This window comes from Megalops cyprinoides, chromosome 16, assembly GCF_013368585.1.
Source record: "Megalops cyprinoides isolate fMegCyp1 chromosome 16, fMegCyp1.pri, whole genome shotgun sequence".
Taxonomy (NCBI): domain Eukaryota; kingdom Metazoa; phylum Chordata; class Actinopteri; order Elopiformes; family Megalopidae; genus Megalops; species Megalops cyprinoides.
The window spans coordinates 8384264-8405007 of record NC_050598.1 but is presented as its reverse complement, the minus strand read 5'-3'; the positions used below and the strand labels follow the sequence as shown (position 1 = coordinate 8405007).

The window sequence follows — 20744 nt, the reverse complement described above, 5'->3', positions numbered from 1 at the left end:
TTGTCATGAACAAGCCATTCTGAATGTGTACGTGTTGGTATTCACAAAGGCCAAGCCCTGCTCTGTTCGTGTCTGCTTCCTTTCTGATGTATTGCAGGCATTTTGTCCTCTGTTCTGGAGCTGCATAAAAATGAACTCCTTGCACGCCTTGTATTTCAAGTATATGAGGGGACCAAGTACAATATTTTAGGTGCATAACAATGGACACAGTCACGGTAAAGTTAAGCCTTGGTTGAGATGGTTTGAGGGACTGAGATACTGAGAATGCATAATTCTTGCAGTGATTCTGTGGCTGATGCACAGGTTATGAGGTAGAAATGAAAACAGGTTCTCTGGGTACACAACTACACATGATGTTGAGGACCTTCAGATGCTGCCAATATGAAAAGTAAATAGACTGTGCCCACCTTTGAAAACAAAGAGGTTTGCTTACTTTGTACATCTGGTGAGCTCCTCTCTCTGATGTAACAGGAAGTAAATCAACTTTAAATATATTTTATGTTCCAGTGTGCGTTAAAAATCTATCTAGAGTCAGCCATAGCACTGAAAATCCAAAACAAACAGAATTTGAAGGGTCGGCTAGCTCCAACCTTGGCCTCCACTTTGTAACATGCCAGCAACAAAAAACAGACCAGACTGCAGTGTAGGGGCGGAGGGAACCGTACAAACTGACAGGTAATTTTCCACCAGATGCTGCTGCTGATTGGCTCAGACGGCTGAGAGCTTCTGGACCCTAAAACTACATTTAGGAGAGATGATTGGCTATAATCTTCTCAGAATCCCGCCTCTGAACCCGCCTCTTTTGTGTTCTGATTGGACGTATTGGGACCAGAGCTGTCAGTCTATTTTTCAGTCTTTTTTTCCTGAGCGCTCTGAGTTGTAGATTGCGCAGTGACTCTGCTTTGTTAGCCAGTTGGACATCAAGCGAGACGGAGGAGCTGTATCCATGCACTAACCCAGAGGAAAATGATCATCTGCACGAAAAAAATGGACTACCCTCTCGGAACTCAATGCCAGCGCGTCCAGAACCAGGTATTTAGTTAGCAACCGAAATAACATGCCTGTCGGTATAAAAATGTCAAAGCAGTAAATGTACAATAAATTATCTATTGTGCAGAAGTTGTCCAGTGCTCCGTCTGGAGGCTGTTCATTCATTCGCTGAGTCCGATAAAAACACTTGATGAAATACATTTCGCCCGTTAACATTACCAGTCATTGGTTCCTTACTTATAAAACATTGTTAGAAAATTATTAGACTATTTAACGAAAACTGTCTTTTTTGTCAGTTACTTTTGTTACCTGAAAAGGAGTTTCTAGTTATTCTTCTAGCTTGCTAGCTAAGTAGACAGTTAGCTAGATGTCTAAATGATGTATAACAATAGATAACATTAGCTAACAAGTAGGTATCTGGCTACCGATATAGAATCTGGTGTTGAGAGAGTGTAAAGTACTAAGTTAGCTAGTATTTAGTATCGTCGGTTAGCCTTTTAAAGAAGACCGTTAACCTGCTCTCTAGTTAGCTAAAGGTAGGTAGCTAGCAATTCGCTGACAGAAGGGGGAGGGGATCAATACAGCTATGCTAACAAATTTGGCAGGGAACTTGGCGTTGGGGATAAGTATTTTTTCAGTGTTTTATACAGAATCAACGGTGCATCACTTCTTGACATGAGATGGCTAACTTGGGTAACTTGTTTACTGGCTAGTTATCCAGCTAGTTTATCTATATGTCAAATTATTGACATTTGTACCAGCAGCTAGTTCTCCTTATTTTAGGAGTTGCCTTAACCGGTTAACTTAGATCATGTCATCTAAAGTGGAAAAAGACAGCCAGATAAGGCCAACAGATTGGGTTTTGTGTCCACATTCAGAAAATGTATTCTGGAAATCGTCAAACTTTTACGCTAGCCCCCAGATTATTTTTGCAGCAGTGTCCAAACTCCCACACCGTCTAGTCGATTGCTACCTAGATAGCTAGTCTAGGTACATAAGTAAGCTAACGTTAGGTAGGAAATGAAAAGTTTCGAATAACGTTATGTGGCTACCCACGCAGTGCTAGATTCCAGCTGACTGAGGGTTAAAGTGATTAGCTCCGCTAGCTAGCGTGCCACAAATAGCCAAAGCTAGTTTTTCGATGTTTAGCTAAGGTTAGTTAGTGCAACTCATTCTTACAGGTAGCTCTGCTAAACTAGCTACGATTTACGCCTAGCTAACGTTCGTTGAGTAAACAGCTTTTCTCGACAGTTAGCTAGTTAGCTATTAGCTGGGACCAGCGTATAAACCAACGTATAAACAGATGGATAACATTACATCGAATCGAGAAAGGCAGTGGAACTACTTTGTGTATTGTCCAGACGAAATCTTGACCCTAGACAAATGCATGATTTGAATGTATACACAACTCTTTATGGTACGCTTTGGTTATCTTTGTGAGGCAAAATTCATTTTTCTGTGTGTCAAACAGATAACGGCTTCGTAGGTTGCCAGCTCGATATCTTGCATGTATTATATCGACATTTGTCGTTGAATCTCTTGTCGCGGTGCCAGTATTTTTGTTTGTAATAAACGCAATGGACATTCCAATGCACACATCCTATTTATTGCATACCATCTTGCATTTTTACTGCCACTTAACTGCCAAGTGAGGGTGCAGGGCTCGCATTAATTCTCTGCCCACGTACGCTCATCATTGTGCTTATTGTGTGAAAATACAAAAATGACATCATCTCCATGGATGTGCACGTGCGGGGAAAGTGGGAATGTTGCGTCAATATAAGGTTGTCTAGTCTGTTGATCAAATCGTCTAATATTTTTTCCCCCCTCTTTCCTTTTTCTTGGTGGTTTGGAAAGAGCCGGAGAATCAGACCGAAAGGTCATTGTCGTTTGAGACCCAGGGAAATGACATTCGCATAGGAAACAAGTTATGATTTGCCCATTCGCTGAAGTATGTTGCGTTTTTACACGTTGCGTGGCTGTTGTTGTTTTTTCGTGCTGCTTGGGATTTCTGAGTGACTTTTTCGCTGTAAAGATTCCTGGAGTCTTTTGTGTGCGGTGATGCTGGATATACTGCCAATCAAAGTTGTTTTTCTCCTTTCCGGGGTGTTTTTTCACAGCTGTCCGGCGGGGGGCGCTGCGGACAGGGAAACTTGTTTACTGCAATTTTTAACATCCAGGAGAACAATAGAGGAATGTCATTGGTGATAGATATTCCTTTCTTTTTTACCTGGAACTATGACAGGTTATTTTTTGCTTTGCTCTGGTTCTGAGCGGTTGGTTATTGTTGTTTCCTTATTCTTTCGTTCTTGAAATTTTTTTCTGTCTGTCCTCCATGTTCTCCGTTTCATTCATTCATTCCTGATAAGCTGCGCAGGTCTTGCAGAAAAAGACAGAATGTCAAGTTTGTTTTTAACCTTATAGGAATGGTATGCATTGTATGGGGACCCTTCTCTTTTATCGCCTGGCTTGCCCAGCTTGCAGAACAACCTGAGAGAAAGACAAACAAAGCAGATATGCTAAGCAAGAATCTGGTGGGCAAACAGTGGCATATTTTAATTTTTTTTAAAAGCCTTTTTATTGTATGACTAAAAAACAAGTTCGACTTGAGCCAGAACGGAAAGAAAGGGATGGGGAAAGTGGGACATGAGTGAAAAATGAGTATTGCGTTTTCCTGGGTCATTTTGCATGTGTGCTGGTAGACAGTCTTGTTTTAAGCAGGGAAAGGGGGTGGGGGGGCGTTCTACTTCAGCAGATGGCTGGGGACCGTGTCTTCAGCCTTTGTGGGTGTTGCGTGTGGCTGTGGGGGTGTCGTGTGGGTATTAAGCGTGTAGGCACGAGGCTGTAGTGTGTGTTTGCGGCTGCGGAGATGTAGTGTGTCGGTCCGGGGGCGTCGTGTGTGTGGTTGCGTGTGGTGTGGCTGTGGGGGTGTAGCGTTCGTGGGCCTGTGTGTGTGGGTATGCGGGTTTGGGGGGGGGGTGGGGGGGGTGTAGCGTTTGTGGGTGCGTGTGGTTGTGGGGGCGTTGTCAGACCCCCCCCCCCCCCTCCCCTGTTGAATAGCTCACTACACTCACACAAACAATCTTTCAGCACAGCTCTGAAAGTATAACCTCTCACTCCACCTCCCTCCCTCCCTGCGCGCCTCCCTTTCTGGAGGCCATAAACGAAACACACAGAAATAACGAGTGGTAAAAACACATTCTTATCTGCTGACATAGAAAACAGATACGCCACTGCTCACTGTGCACCTTCTCCTGTGGTGGTGGTGGGGGGGGGTGGTATAGTAAGGAGCTGGGAATTAGCCGTTTGACTGAGCAATAGGAAGTCTTTTATTTCAACTTTCTTTCGGTCGACAACAGCAGAAAGGGGCTCGGTATTGCATAAGCAAATGAATAGTAATGATTTCCGTCAGCTTTTCTCTCTTTTTTTCCCCCACTGCTGTTTACCACACCAGAGCGCCGCCGCAGCATAATAATATGCGGAGCCTGAAACGGACAAAACCGAAAACGCGGATGTGAGTTTTTTTTTTTTTTTTAGAGAACGAAGAAGGGTGGATGCCGTCAGTCCCGAGGTAAACACGCTGCCGCGCTCCAGCGCTTTGCTACGCCGGGAATCGGCAAAACCGCGAAAGGCAGTTTGTAGTACATGGGAAATCAGGTGGTTGTGCCATGAGATTAATGGCATGCAGAAGACAGTGGTCAGGGATCCTGGTCACATCTCATTGGACGCCCGTCGCCCCTGCGTTTCCATATCCCCGCCTACTGATTTGACTTTTTTTTTTTTTTCCCCTCTTGTGTCCTGAAGATCTCCAAGGGTACCTCCCTTAAAAAAAAACATTTGTTTGGTTGGACGTGCCAAGGCTGACAGTTAGTTTCGTGGGGGGTATTGCACTTGTTCTGTGCTCGATGTGCTCGGTTAAAAGGATTGTCCTGGATTTAATTGTCAAACAGGCTGCTTTATTCAGTTTAAATCGAATCACGTTCCAGTTGGAACTTAAACATTATTCCAGAAGCTAAATGGTAATTGTGGAAATCTATTTATCATTTGTAACAGATCGATCTTATGTGTGCTTGAAGTAGACGGTCACCTGTTCCCTAACAAAGCTGTGTCTCTTTAAGGAGATTCAGCAGAACGGTTCTCAGAGCTGGGGTACAGAGAGTTTCAGTGGAATGGTCCTTGGTGTTGAGGGACTGGTAGGATGGATTATGGTGTTTTGGAATAAGGATTCGTCAGCTATGTTCTCTTGCATTTCGGATGACCGTGAGAGTTGTGCTGACGTGGGGCAAGAGATGTATCTGCCAGATTGAAAAGGAACGCGTAGTAAGGACAGGAAGGAAAACGCCAAAAACGGCGCCTATATTCACAGCCGCATTTCATAAGAAGCTCAAGCCCGACATTGAGATTTCGCAATTACTGCTAGTGGTCAGCTACTATACAAGCTCCATGAGCTTGGGCTGAGCAGTATCACTGAGCAGAGAACCATTTTTGGCACTCTGCTTCTAAAGGGACTGAGAACTGCGGTCAGTACTTCCCTTTGCAACCATTCTATGTGTGAACGCGAACGTATTACAAGCAGAAAGGGAGACTCGCAACCATAACTGGGTACTGTGTAAACGAGACCTTGGTCTCTCTGTGTGTGTGTGTGTGTGTGTGTGTGTGTGTGTGTGTGCGTGCGCGTATTTGGGCCGCATGTATGTTTGCGTGTGTTTCAGCGTGCCCCTCCGGACGGCTCTGTGCGTGTCCGTCTCCGCTGATGTCGGGTCCGGGGCCCCGGCGGGTCTCCTCCCCCGGGCTCAGGTTGCACAGCCAAAAGCAGTGTGAGGCGTTTCCGGTGTGGCGGGGCGGCCCGTAACAGTAGCACACGACCCCCCCAAGGCCTTCGGAGAATGCAGATTAAATATCCCCAGCTTCCCCCCCCTTCCTCCCTTTGCAGGGCTCCTCTGGGTGCCCCCACCCCTGCCCCCGCTCCACTCAGCCCCCCCCCCCCCTTCTCTTCACTTACCTGTAAAGCCGGTAAACCCAGGGAAACAGAAGCTATAGAAAACTAACTTGCTAAATCTAGTTTTCTGTTTGTATTTCAGTGTATGTAGTGTGCCCCACTCCCTGAAAGCACAGAGCACTCCTTAATAGCTGCATTGAGTGGATGAAATATTGAAACGTTTGACTTTAAGCGCATGACACTTGTTTTGCGGGTGTGGACCTGAGACTCAGGCACAGGGTGTTGTTTAAAGCTAAACAGGGACAGTGTGTGTCCTAACACAGACAGGGAATGGTTATTCATTTCAATTAGCTATAGCATGACCTGCACCACACATTTTCTCAAATGAGCAGCCTATTTCGGGCTGACCTGTTGCTCTTGAACACTTGACCAGTTGCCTGACATTGCTGCCGCCCTAACCGGTGTTCACGATAACCTGAACACCGCAGCGGTGTAGTCAGCAATGACAAAAGCGTCATTAATTTACCTCCATCGGTTTGCGCGTGTTTAATTTGAAGCTGGCTTCCACACAGACAAGTGCATGTAATTTGCAGGCGCCAAAAATAATTGGAATTTTGCTCGTGTTGCTCTGTTGCACTGAATTACTGGCTGGCATGGAGGGGCAGTCGATCTCGCGGTTACTCCTACGAATGAAAAACGCAAACGGCCATTTTGAGCAGCTCTTGACTTTAACGCGGCGCCGGGTCGGGCACGCCCAAATGTGGCCGGCGGGAACACGACGTGCGTCCCCTCAGGTGCCTCGCCCGGTCTCCGACGCTCCTCCCCTCCTCTGTCGTACTCTCTTTCGTTCTTTCTCCCTCACTCCCTCATCCTCTTCTGCCACCCACTCTCCTCTCTTCCTGTCTGTACTGCGGTGCATTTGACACATACACGTACCTAGCCAGGAGAAACTCATTTATCGACCTTTTATTGAAGAGAATTGGTCCGGGGAGGGGGTTCATAAAGGTTGGCTGGTTTTTTGCATTTCAAACTGTTCATTTTTAGACTAAAGGCAACATGCAGTTTGAATGCATATTAATTCTGCATATATTCATTCTTCTATTGGACGGTTTTTAGCAGTGGAGGCTTCTGTAAGCCAGTTGGTAGGAGAAGCGGTGCTATGGCTCAAGTGTGGGTATGGGGGACAGGTGGAAGCGCAGGCATATTAAATGATCAGCAGTTGCTGTAATCCAGCCTTGTGTCTCTCCCACTCCTGCGTATGGCTACATGCTACACGCTGTGCAGTGCTGAGACCTACTGCAAGCCTTTAGTTACGCGTCTGTCCTGAGCAATAAAGCAGTTCTAGTATGTGACTGTGTCACAGGCATTGTAATGGGAGTGCGTATTGTATTTGGATGAGACATGTGGCTGTTTCTCAGCTTTTGCAGTTGGTTTTCACGGCCCCAGGTGAGCTCCTACGCTGAAGCAGGTCTAGACTGGGTCCATATAGTGCCTTTCAGCTGGGGTCGCAGAGCTTCAGACAGTGGGGGGGGAAGAGTCGCCGCTCCCGGGAAAAGAGTGATGTAATGTCCACCGCCACACTGCGGTCCCGCCGCGGCGGTGCACAGCGGCTCCCCACATCAAAGCGGAGAGAGGCGAGCACTTCAGAGCCAAAACGGACTGGCTTCAGAAAGCCGCCCCAGTTCAGAGTTCCAGGTTTGGGGGGTTTGCACACCGGGGGTCGTAGTCATTCAGGTCACACTCGCATAAAAAATGCCCTTGTATTCCACAGTCGATGTTCACGGGTGAGCTCTCGCCTGTCTCTGAGGAAGGCGTTTGCCAAACCGCCGCTGGGTTCAGGTACGACCTGCGGCCCGTACGATGCGCTGTCTCTGCGGGGGCGTTAGCTGCAGGCCGCACCCGCGGCCGAACGCGGACCCTACCAAAAAAAATCCCTCTTTGTCTCGCCACATTTCCTTCCACATTCTCTGATTACGGACACCGATGGTTAGATTGACACATCCACGTATCATAAAGGCTCACGGAGGAGAAACAGCTGGTAGGACGAACTGGAAAAAGTTGGCACTACCCATCTCGAACGAGCCGCTGGCATACAGCTGAGAACTTCCTGCCTTGTATGTGTATTCCCAGAATCTGAACGGAAAGCAGCCAGTTTTTAAGTCAAAGGTGCTTTCCCAGCTGTTTTGGACCATCGGTGGATGTCTCCACGCAGAATTTGAAGACAGGAAAATAGCTGGCCTTCCATTCCATTTCCAAGAGCTGGTCAGGAGTCAGGCAGAACATCCGCTCTATGTTTGGTGTGAGATATGGCACCTCCTGCAGGTCAGTAAGTGTAATGGGTCCGGGAAGAGAAGTGGCAGTACTGCTGCTGGAGAGGCCGTGATGTCACTTCCTGTGGCGAGATGACTGTTGTCTAGAGCCAACATGCCCTCACATGTTCCAGGGGAGAGCCCTGGAGAGCTAAAAGCTAGCGGCTTGAGAACTCCCTCCTCAGACAGGAGCCCCGTGCCGTGGGAACCAGCAGCACACCCCATGAAGATTTGGGTTTTGGATTAGAGGGTCCTCTCTCAAATTGTGTGAGTATGGAGAAGTGTTTGGACGGCTGTGCACGTGGGTGTCAATGTTGGGGTCAGTTCGATTTCATTTCATTCGATTCAGGGATTGAATTGAAACGGAAAACTCATTAATTGGGATATTATTGCATTATTCTTTTTTATTGTTCTCCATATTTTTTTTTTAATTTTTTAATTCATCAATTGATTTTCATTCCCTGAATTGACTTGACTGAAATGGACCTGACCTTGGCTCTGGTGTGTGTGTGTGTGTGTGTGTGTGTGTGTGTGTGTGTGTGTGTGTGTGTGTGTGTGTGTGTGCATAGGGGTTTGGTTTTTTAAAAGCACTTTACCACACACCTTGCTTTGCTTTTGCATCTGGCGAAAGCAGAATGCCTATGTGCCCAGCTTGTTTGAGTCACAGGATCTGCAGTAAACAGCTGAAAACCAGCTGATCCTGAAATGCGGTGTTGACATTAGCTGACGTTAGCTAAGGCGCTGACGCTAACGTCAGGTGTGGGAAGACGGGGAGGTTGTGGCTGTCGTCCGTGGCGGCGCTCGGAACCATTTCTGGGTCACCGTCAAAACGAGGGGGGGGGGGGGGGGGGGGGGTGCAGGAGGAGCTGTGAAAGGGAAGATGGAGCCGTGCCGTCGGTAAGCACCCGAGTGCTGCTTGGGACGTGCAAGTCATCCTTTTATTCCAGGCCTTCTCCTCGCAGCCATGCTACCGAAGGGTATAGGTTTTGCCTTGTATTGTGGTGGCCATGGACAAAACGGGTGCTGTTGTGTTGAAGTCAAAGTTCACAAAGACTGTGGCTGTTAATGCCTTTAATTTCCCTCTGTATGGCGAGCATGTTCATCACAGGGTAACTGTAACGTGGAGTGTCAGAGTGGTTGGGGCATCCAGCGCGGATTCGGGGGGGGGGGGATATGGGGATTGGGGTCAGAACCCCTGCAGAGACACGCCCACCTGTAGTGTCAGCCGAAACCCCCCACCCCCCTTCCCCACTCAAGGGTATCACCAGGGCAAACTCCCTGAGCTCAGAGGGGTCACCCTGCATACATTCCACAGCCAGTGAAAAATGCCTATCAGCACTTCTAAAGCTGCCCAGTAAACTGGCTATTTTAAACAACCACCGCTCTTGTTTAACTTCCACAGTTTCCACATGGCGAGCTCATTCTAGTAATACTGCTACGCCCAATCTGTTTTGTAATGATTATAAGGTGGAAACACTGCACTTCGATTTGAAATGATTACGACTTCATAAAACTCCACATCGGTCGGATATGTCAGGCTAGTTGCTAGTTTGGATCACTGATTAGAATGAAAAAGTATTGTAATTAGTTTAATTACATTAGTAATTATGTTAAGCAACACAAAGCATGTTGCTACCCGAGGTACCCTGCAGCTAAATAAATCAATTGGCTGTAGGGGGGCTTTAACGTGACACTTTCTATAATCCCAACTCCTGTAGCAGCCGTCACTCCACAGATATGTGAAAGTGACCCGCACTGCTCTAAACCAGGACCAGGTTTACTGTTCCTCCAAAAGGAAATGAGTCTGACACCAAAGATGCAGTGCTTAATGACACTGCTCTATCTGCAGTGGGGGGTGTGAGATGTGCATAGGGGTACATACATACACTGCATTGTGGGCGTGAGATTCATATCTGACACACACACTCACTCTCTCTCCCACGTGAGTGTGGCTTATCTGCTCCTACCAGGCAGACTAGTTTTGTCCGGGCTTTCCCTGGAAGCCGTAGGTCCATGCTGGCTCGCACGTGCGCTCTACCACTGACTAAATGGGGCCTGAGGAGGGACGGCAGCACCGCAGGTGCCCGGACCAGGTGCGCCGCGCTGCCGTGATCGCCTCACCTGTGAAGGAGCGTCCGCGCCCCCCCCGTGCGTTCCCTCAGGATCGGCAGCGCCCGGAGTGCCCCGCCCAGAACCCACGGCGCGGGAGCAGGGCGGGCGACGGACACCTGTTCCAGAAGGATTGATGTCACGAAGGGGGGGTGGGGGGGGTGGGGGTGGGGGCGCTGTATTCCTTGACAGACGAAAGTGGGTCAAGGCCGTCTTACCTCCTGCGTTTTTGGAGACTACTCCAACACTCACCCCTCCCCCCCCCAATCTCTCAGCCTCTCTCTTTCTCTCCTCTCTCTCTCCCTCCTTCCGGTGAGATGGCAGACAAGGGCCAAAAGCCTCACCGCATGCAACAGTAACCCATATCTGTCCCAGTGTGCTGCAGAGCTGGGGTCCGTTCCGACCTGGGTCAGTCATTTCTGAGTCTGTTTCTTCTTCTGAATTGATGTGGCATCAACCCCCGCTGTGTTGTGCCATAGTAACATAACGCAATGTAAGGTAGTCCCACTCGTGTCCCGCACAGTCACGGTCAAGGCCTTTAGACCTCAGAGGCCAGTTTCTACTGGTTCCTGTCAGTAAGGAAGTGTATTAAAGGATGTGAGAGTGGGACTTTTTCAGCAAAATGTCACGTGTAAAGTAAGGAGCACCCCTTAGTGGAAGGGGAAGCACCAGCTGAGTTTTGTAGGGAGATTTACCGAAGGTGTTTATTAATTGCTAATTGTGTAAATTTTGGAGGGCCTGGTTACTGGCATCTCGTCCACTCTTGCAAAGATAGTGTTTATGTGCCTTATGTGTATAACTGCTCTCCCAGCTGTCTGCCCCGGCTATTTATAGCCCTCACCCTTGGATCTGTGTGGGCGGGGCCCCCTGCTGGCAGGAGTTGTGAATTTCATGTCTTAATGTGTGGTAATATTCCATTCCAGTCCATTCCATTCCACAGATGTGTCGAGACAGGGATAGTTTGGCCTGAAGTGTCATCCAAAGGCAGAGTGTCAAAGGGGGCAGGGGTGGTGAGGGGGGGGGGCTTGTGTGGCAAAGTATCTGTGACATACAGTTACTCCATCCCTCCCTTCTCGCACACACACCCGCACACACGCACACACGCACACACATGCAGACACACAATATCCCCTGAGCCCCCAGTTACAGAGGTGGCTTGTTCAAAGGAAGACTTCTGCTAGACCACTCCCCTCACGGAGAAAGACATTTATCTGTGTTCTTATTCTCATATTTCAAATATGAACGACTTTGGTGATACGAAATATAACAGAGCGAAGAACCATATAATATTAAGTGCTGATGAATAAATCAGGACATGAACAGGCTTCATTTCATTTCACAGTAAACGGCGATAAATAATGCTGGCTAGACTTAGTGATCAATATTTCCTTTTCTCTCTCTCTCTCTCCTCTCTCGCTCTCTCTCCTCTCTCTCCTCTCTCTCTCTCTCTCTCGCAGTGTCTTTCCCTCAGTATTTTCTTCAATCCTTCCTCTTATTCTCTCCTCTTTTTATTCTCGTCTTTCTCCTCCCCCTCTCTCTTGTTCGGGATTCTCTCCCTTTTCCTAATCTCGGAACGTCTGAGAGGCGAGAGCTAGATGGGGTTAGACAGAGATTTGTGGGGTGAGACCTGGGGGGCGGGGCATGGTTGCTGCTGATCCCTCATTGGGGAACGCAGTGTAGGCTTGAAGGCACAGTCTCCTCTTGGGCCGTCTCTGCGTGAGGAGTATGTGGGGAAAGGGGAGACGAGGGCACGCATGTCTGCAGATAACTTGGTCCTTTACGACTTGGTCTCAGGTGTGTGAAACGGTGTAGGAGTACGGCTTGGGTATGAGCAACATCGGATTTCAGGCGAAGAAATGGAGTTTCGCTTGAGATACCCCTCAAGGCCAGGCAGGGCACTCTCAGCTTTTGACTGCGGCCGTCACGGTCCTCGAAATGGTATCTGTGAACGCCTTTTGGAGCCGAATCTCCCGAAAACCGCAGCCCGACAGGAAGCCCCGGGACCGGGGTGCGAGGGAAGAGGCTCCGGCCTGGACGCCGGCCTCCTCTCTGAGCGCCCGGCTTGGCCCTGCGCCTCCGGCGTCGAGTCCAGCCCTTGTTTGTTTGTGTTTGCGAGTGAATTATTTGAAGAATGCTGCTAGCGGTATCGCTGCTGTTGTTTTAAGAGCGGTTCCCCAGAGACGGACGGCGGCTCTCTCTGTAACCGGGAGCAAAGTCACGGCCCGCCTGCTTTCTAAACTGCACTGCATAGTCCAAGGCTGTACAAAACTCAGATTCACATCGGTGGGCGAACGACTGAATCGGGGGAAATAAACTTGTGCTAATTAGTCAGGCCAGCGCCGGGCGCCGATGTCTAACTTCATGAGCCGATTCCATGGTGGGGATTGGCTATTAAGATGAGGAGACGGAAACTAATTTAGGTTCTGACGTGTCATCATTAATTACACTGTTAGCAGTCCACTCAACCCGCTCTCCACCCCCACCCCCGCCCCCTTGTCCTCCACAGGTGATGAAGGTGAACTCTGAGAAGGAGCGTGCCTCGTTGCTGTGCATGAAGGCTCTGGCCAGCAGGGGGCGCCTGGACGCGGTGTCGCAGCAGATGGCGTGGCACCCGCAGTACCTGGAGAGCTTCCTGCGCAGCCAACACTACATCCTGCACATGGACGGGCCGCTGCCTCTGCAGTACCGCCACTACATCGCCATCATGGTGAGTTCACACCGCCGCGCGTTCGGCTCGGACGGAGGCGGAGACACACACACACACACACAGGCGTGCGTAGACTCAGACATGCGCACATGCCCTTTCTCCATTCCTGCTGGGTCTCTGTCCTCTTTCCTGCCAGTAGCCGAACACAGCCCCACTGTATTGACCGTGACGTGAGGTGACTGTGATTGACCCTGACCTCTGACCTCTGACACCCCCCTCCAGGCAGCGGCGCGGCACCACTGCGGCTACCTGGTGTCCCTGCACGCGGCGCAGTTCCTGCGTGTGGGCGGCGACCCGCTGTGGCTGCAGGGCCTGGAGGCCGCCCCGCCCCGCCTGCGCCACCTCGACCACATCAACAAGGTCCTCGCCCACCGGCCCTGGCTCACCGCCCGCTCCCACATCCAGGTACGCCCCACAGGGGGCAGCTGTAGAACCCGCGTGAATTAAAACTGACCTGCTTTAGCAGATATCCAGCTGTTTAAATGAATGCTATGTATGAATTGACACAAGCTGCTTGCGTTTGATGGTCTGACATTTCCTGTATGTGCTGTTGTCCTTGTGGACTCATTATATTCACTGATGTACCATTGTGTTGTAAGCTGCTCTGGGTGAGAGCATCAGCCAGATGATTAAATGTGAATGTAGAGGGGTAAGGGCATCTGCCCAGGGTATAGATATCTGCTGTAGTGCTGGTAGGAGGTGCAGTGGTGTGATCTTCCTCCTCCCTCTCCCCCCTCTCGCGCCGCCAGGCCCTGCTGAAGACGGGCGAGCAGTGCTGGTCGCTGGCGGAGCTGGTGCAGGCCGTGGTGCTGCTGGCCCACTGCCACGCCCTCTGCAGCTTCGTCTTCGGCTCTGGCTCGGACGTGGACCCCCCGCAGACACCCAGGGTCCCCCTCGGCACTCCCCCCGGGTACTGCTACTGCGACGCCGCCAACGGCAACGCAGCCGTGCCCCCGCCCCTCACCAACCCTTCCGACAGGACGCCCCGACGGCGGGTGAGTCACGGGGGTGTTCCGACGCTAGCGGGGGTGGGTGGTTTTTCGGGGTGAGGTCATTGGGTGAAACAGGACGCGGGGTGTGCCGTTTTGTGACCGTGTCGCCTCTGTCTCCCGGCAGTCTCTGGACTCCAGCTGTGAAGTGGCGTGTCTCAGGGAGAGGATTCAGAAAGCACAGGAGGAGAAGGAGAGGAGGGGAGAACGCCTGCTCTACACAGGTACCTGCCCCACGCTGCTGCACACACATAGCTACCGCTGTGAATGGATATCCACATGCCTACCGCTGTGAATGGATATCCACACGCCTACTGCTGTGAATGGATATCCACACGCCTACTGCGGTGAATGGATATTCACACGCCTACTGCGGTGAATGGATATTCACACGCCTACTGTGGTGAATGGACATCCACGTAACTGCTATTGTGGATCGATGTCTTGGGCTCATAGCTGTGAACACTGTTCTGTCTATAAGTTTTTCGACCTCTCTCACTGTTTTTCTGTCTCTCTCTCTTTCTCTTTGTCTTTCCGTCTCTCTCAGACGTAGAGGAGGAGGAAGAGATAGTGTGCGCAGCAGACCCCTCTCGTTTTGACTCCGACCCCGAATTCGGCTACCAGGAGTTCGCCCGCCGTGAGGAGGACTTCCAGGTCTTCAGAGTGCAGGTGAGTGGGGGGGGGGGGGGGGCTACGGTCACCGCCCGGCGTGCTATCCCGCGGCTGGCTTACCCCAGTCCGGCCAGCTGTGGAGCGTCATGCGCACGGCTCACTAACACAATGTCTGTCCTCCTTTGGCAGGACTACTCGTGGGAGGACCACGGCTTCTCACTGGTCAACCGGCTCTACTCGGACATCGGGCACCTGCTGGACGAGCGCTTCCGCAGGGTGGCGGCCCTCCCCTCCAGCCGCGGGCCCGACCTCAAGCGGGCCATCTGGAACTACATCCACTGCATGTTCGGCATACGGTGAGGAGAGACCCCCCCTGCACCCGGCATGCGACAGCACTGCCGAAACCGGCCCACCATGCACTGCACACGGTCCACGGTTCTGTCCCGAGTTACTCTCAGGACTGTGTTCTTCCAGTGCGTCTGTGACGTGCCTGAGAAGTTTCCCCCTCAGAGAAAGAGCGGGGTTTATTTGCAAGGTGCAGCCCCCCACTGTTCCAGCTGCGCCCCGCTCCAGCTGACGCCAGAGTGAAGGCTTTAAAGCCGTTGTCCGTTTTTAAAACGGTCAGCGCACCTGGGAAGGCGACCGCAGCGTGACCTTCAGTCGCACGCGTGTCCTAATCGGAGCCTGGGAGCGGTCGCTGCTCCCAGCTCCCCCCACCGCATCTGTGCTTTCATCTCAAAGGGGCCAAGACTCAGCAACAGATAGTCAGATGTGGCCTGGCTTACAGTCAACCACTGCGCTTACTGGCGATTGGTTGTTGGGTGTAAGTCACAGAGACAGTTCTATCATTGTTCCCCTTGCTTTGGAGATATCTGCATTTGAATAAATGCTCTGTCTTGTTCCGGACGGAATATATTCACTGTAACACCATCTTGATCTTGAGCGGAGGGAGAGTGGATAAAGGCAGTTGTAGAGATTAAAGGGAAGTTTTGTGCCTGTTTTCTGATTTTGCCTGTGTGTGTTGGTGTGTGTGTGTGCCCGCAGGTACGACGACTATGACTACGGTGAGGTGAACCAGCTGCTGGAGCGTGGGCTAAAGCTTTACATCAAGAGCGTCACCTGCTTCCCCGACGCCACCAAGGGCCCGCTGTGCCCCCTGCCCTGGGCACCGCTCAAACCCGCCGAGAAGGTGAGGGAGGCCCCCACCTATCCGCACACCCTACCCTCATTCCCTCACCCTCTCCTCGTTCACTCATCCCTTCCTCTTTCACTGAGTCCCCCTTATTCACTTATCTCCCCCTTGTCCACTCTGTCTCTCACCCCTCACTCAGTTCTTTGCTGACCTTCATTTAAACAGAGCTATTTTTGTTTCAGACGTGATTTAGCTGTTAATTTCACATCTACACTACTCAAATGAGTGAGTATATTACTGTATTTGAAATGTGTGCTGACAGCTCCTCATCTTCTTTCTTTCTTGCAGGTCCATGTTAACCTCCTCATCATGGAGGCCAGACTGCAGGCCGAACTGCTATATGCACTGAGAGCTATCACCCAGTATATGATAGCCTAGGTGGCTCGGGGGATGAGGAAGCAAGGGAGGGAGAGGAGGAGTGAAGAGATCAGAGAGACGGAGAGGCAGAGCCCCCAACGGCGCAGAGAGCCCGCTGAGGGAGAGGAAGGAGGGCAAAAAAAAAAAAAAAGTACTTTGAAAGGCGGAGCGCGCGGGAGGGGGGGAGAGAGAGAAAAAGAGAGACAGACGCCGAGGATGACATCAGCGGCATCTGAGAGCGAGAGGAGGGAGAGGAGGAGAAGCGGCGAGCGGCACGTCGCCGTCACGGCCGCTCCGTCACCGATTACACTCTCTCACTCCCTCTCTCTCTCTCTCTCTCTCCCCGATTCGACGGCGTGACAGAGGCAGGCGCGCTCCGGCCAAAGCCGTTTGCCAAAACGCTCGAGTGTGACACAGTCTGCTCTGTGTCTCCGTGTCCCTCTCCACCCTCACGCCTCCCTCCCCCACGCCGCTCTCTCCGCCATCTTTATTTCCCAGCCCTTTCTGTTTCGCAGCAGCTCCGATGCTGACGGTTAATGTGCAATTATTAATATCATTATTGTTATTGTTATTATTATTGTTATTATTGCAATTCTTTAGACTGTGACGGAGGCAAAGGTTGGAACAGAGAGAGAACCGCTCACCTGACAGAACGTTCCCTCTCGTGGTTGTTTTTTGTTTTTTTTTTTCTTTAGGTTTTTTGTATTTTTTTTTATTTTGGTTTCATATCATTGTTCCTTTATTGTGTGAAAGGGGGCAGAGTATTTGGGAGGTTCAAGTCATTCATATTTTTGTTGTTAATTTTTTTTATCTTGTCGTCGACCTCCCGGGTGTCTCGTTTGAGTCAAGCCGCGGTGTTTGTGGGGTGAAAGGTTGCAAAGCGGCGATGCGCTCGGCGCAGCTTCCGAAATGTTCCTTTCCGTTTCCGAAATGTGAACATAAAACGCCAGAACAATGCCAGAACAAAAGTGTCTTTAACCGCACCTTAAAAAAAAAACAAACAAAAGAAAAAAAAACGTATTTATAGAGTAAAGACAAGGGTGTAAGGATGGGTAAAGATCTCGTCTGATCTGACGTTTCGCCGTCCCTCTGGGCCCCTCAGAGCCTCGGATACCCAGAGCAACCTAAAAATGGGTTTGATTCCAAATCCCTCCCGGTAACACTGATCCAGGAACAGGGTTAGGGATATGCAGAGGAGAAAATGATCGGTCTACTTGCAGAGTACTGATTGGAGATCAGTATAGGGAGAAGGAGGTGGGGAGAGGAAGGAGCAATATGCAGTCTTCCCTGTTGTGAGGAAGGTACAGGTTGATTCTGAAGGTGCATTCAACCCTGATTGGGTCCAGGCTCAAAATGAAGGCAATTGTATTGCAACATACATGCCCTCCAGCCAAACTGGATCACTGTTTTTACAGTTTTACTGTGTACAGCATAAAGGATTGCCCTGTTCAGTTCTGTAGAGGAAGGGATCGCTTTAGTTACACGCCAGGCTTGCTGGTGTTATTTTAATGAGCTCTGACTCGGATCAAATGAAGGAATTTCCAAACCAGGCAGACCTCATCTGAGATGGTTCTAAAAGACAGCTGCAGGGTCATAGTTCTCATATCAAGCTCCGCAAATGGAGGGTCATACGGTCTCCACTAACTTTGCATCGTGCACAGGGTTTGACACAAACTGGACTGGGGGAAAAAGTCCTACCTTGGAAAAGTGCTACCATAACCGAGACTTACTGCAAATGCCTGCAGTACAAAATCATTGGTTTATCAAATAGGCACTGATGGTCTGGCGTGATCTGGGGTCTGTATCTGTTTTGAGATCAGAACCAGGTGTCTGGACGGTTTGTATTTAATCAAACAAAATAAGAGCGGTCAACACGCTTTATTCGTATGTGTATACTGAAAGCCCAGGTAGCCTGAAAAAAATGAGCCAACCAACATTTTTTTCAGTTGAGGTACAATTGTTATTGCTGAACAACACTGGTACCGCCAACTAGTAACATTTCATTTCTCTTTATTTTTTCTTTCTTTTTTTTTTACTTTTTTACTTTACATTTTTATGATTGTTTTCTCATTGTTTCTTTTCTTCTTTTGGGTTTGCTGCTAAATTTCCACCCACGGTGCTGCGCCCTGAGTGTATCAGAGGCAGTGAGGTTGGAAGAGCCCCCTAGCGGGTTATCATTGTTGAAAAATGGCTAACTGTGCATATCAGAAGCAATGTATGTATCTGTGTGAGGAACAGAATGATTGATGAATCCCCCGAGGTTCGAGTTTTGTCTGAATTGCACCGCCATAAGCGCTTAGAACGGGTGCCTTTGAGTCGGGGAGGTGTAGACCATGCCGATTTAGACTGGTCTTTTGAGGGACTGGATTTAACTCTACAAACTGTAGACTGGGCTGGACTCAACTGTATGGTGCCGGGGCCATGTTACATCTGAAACTGCAAGCTCCGCCAACGGACTCTTACCATTGTGAGCTCCTCTGCATGTCCGAACCTGAGCACCTGCTTGCCCCTCTGTCCTGCTTTGAGGACAGGGACAGCCGGTTCCCCCCAGCCTGAACGGGGTGAGCAAGTTACCCTGGAAGGCAGTGAGCTTTGGGGGGTGGGGAACATGCGTAAAGGCACTGGCTGATCATCGGCACCTCTTTGTGACATCACTACAACGTCGCCCAATTGGGAATGTCTTCCCTGACGGGCGGAAGATCACAGAAGAAACCCGCCCAAAGACGAGGTCTCCAGCCCCAGGTTCTGAAGGACAGTCCTACCAACACAGACTAACGGGACATGGCGATAGCCCAGGTGTTCGATATTTACCACGTAAATGTATGGACAAATAAAAATAAAAAAAAAATGTTGAAAACATGTGAAACAGGAAAAAAAGGCAAAAAATGTTTTTGGAAACCTGGAAAAGACTTATTTTTTCTATAAAGATAAATATGTTCTATTAATGTCTGTGTGGGTGTGTGCTTTTTAATGAATCTGGTATTCTCATGTGCTCATCCCAAGGTATAGTTTGAACAGAAAAATCATCCAGTGTTTTTCTTTTTGGTGAAGTTGGTGGAGTTGTCACCTCACCTGCTATAAGACTAGATGGGCAAGTGAATTAACATTATCACTACAGTGCACGAATAGCACAGAAGGCACTAACAGTTTTAGGTTTCAGTCCTGTTTATACATTTTAATTCAACGTTATGAATGAAACGTTGCGACCTTTCACACCAAACCGTAACAAAAGAACCTTAAGATTTAGTCTCCAGCCGCACTGTGCTATTTGGCAAGTATGACTGCATTGTTTAAACAAGTGTCCAACCTGCGCTGAAGGCGATATGCAGTAGTGTAGTAATACTCCGAGGGAGATTACTAGTAGAAGTAGAATGTCATATTAAGAAATAGGGCAGCTGGTAGGATGATTACTCACTTGCGAACACATCAGAAATGGACACGTATATCACGTACTCCGACGCCAATTCAGGTTTCGTTCCCGATCCAACGTCGCCCACGGCTCAGTTTACCATTCTTGGAAGTCCAGCCTTGGCCCATGTTGCACAACATGTGGCTAGCTCACTTACATGCGTACAGGCGCGTACTCAGTTCGAGCAGCAGAATGCCGTTTTATTCGCATCTTGAAGGTCGTGGTGAGTCTATTTAAAGAAACATCTTGAGTAATTGGTTGATGTGTGTTTATTTTCTTGGTGGGGGCTGTGTCGCGAATAGCTTGTTACACTCTCAGCGATGAAGCCTAGCACGCTTGTTAGCTGAGATAAATGTGAGCACAATTTCACAACTAAATACAGCTAGAGTGTTGATTGGCGCGTCTAAGTTTATCCCCCGTGTGATACAAATTAATGTGACACTTGAAGCCTGAATAACTTCTGCAACTACCCATGTAAATTCAAACCTGTTCAGTCTATTTCCCTTCGTTACGAGAAAACGATCGTCTGTAAACTTTTATGCAACGCAGATATTTTAGTCGACATTCAATAAGTAAATTTTTAGCGATGAATTTTAGCGATAAATATCAGCGATGTCTAAAAACTTCCACTAACATCAAATCAAACTTCAGCGCATTGCTTCCATTTCCTTAAGCTAGCACGCCCTCTAGTCGCAATAATGAGTGACTGCAGTATCATTACTTTTATAAACGAACTATAAATAACGGGACTCTCAACTATAAATTGTCACTATATACACACAGTTGCAATTGGAAATATTCAACCCCCCAAAGATTGTAAGGATTTACAAACTTTTGATGAAAGTTTTTTCAAAGAGCTAGATTTTGCTTTGGATGACTTCTTTATCAGTTGAGTGATGCATGAAATCAACCAAGAAAATGTATGCTGTAGTATTCGTGAGTAACAGGATATTTCGTTACAGTTATCCAACCCCTATATAATATTGCTGTTTCTAAAACCTTCTGCTAGTTCTTATGGCCTAAAGTGGAGTTAAAACATAATTAAGCCATTGGGAGCTCTATAATGATCCTTAATTTGCATCAGCTGTGATGCATATATAAACCCCACCCATGAAGGTGTTCAAGGTGAGT

General features: G+C 49.1%; 1 protein-coding gene across 1 annotated transcript; it reads left to right on the top strand.

Annotated features, from left to right (window-relative positions):
• The first annotated feature begins 897 nt into the window (after positions 1-897).
• si:zfos-80g12.1 (sestrin-3) lies at positions 898-19068 on the top strand. Its single transcript, XM_036548509.1, has 9 exons — positions 898-1032; positions 12854-13054; positions 13277-13459; positions 13804-14049; positions 14171-14267; positions 14591-14712; positions 14845-15011; positions 15700-15844; positions 16136-19068. Exons 1-9 carry the CDS (start codon positions 967-969, stop codon positions 16223-16225), a joined length of 1317 nt encoding a protein of 438 aa, XP_036404402.1. The 5' UTR covers positions 898-966; the 3' UTR covers positions 16226-19068.
• The last annotated feature ends 1676 nt before the right edge of the window (positions 19069-20744 follow it).

Coding starts and splice junctions, on each gene's coding strand:
- si:zfos-80g12.1 (XM_036548509.1), top strand. CDS start 967: ATGATCATCTGCACGAAAAAAATGGACTACCCTCTCGGAACTCAATGC. Junction 13,460..13,803: donor CCGCCCGCTCCCACATCCAG/GTACGCCCCACA, acceptor TCGCGCCGCCAG/GCCCTGCTGAAGACGGGCGA. Junction 14,713..14,844: donor TCCAGGTCTTCAGAGTGCAG/GTGAGTGGGGGG, acceptor CTCCTTTGGCAG/GACTACTCGTGGGAGGACCA.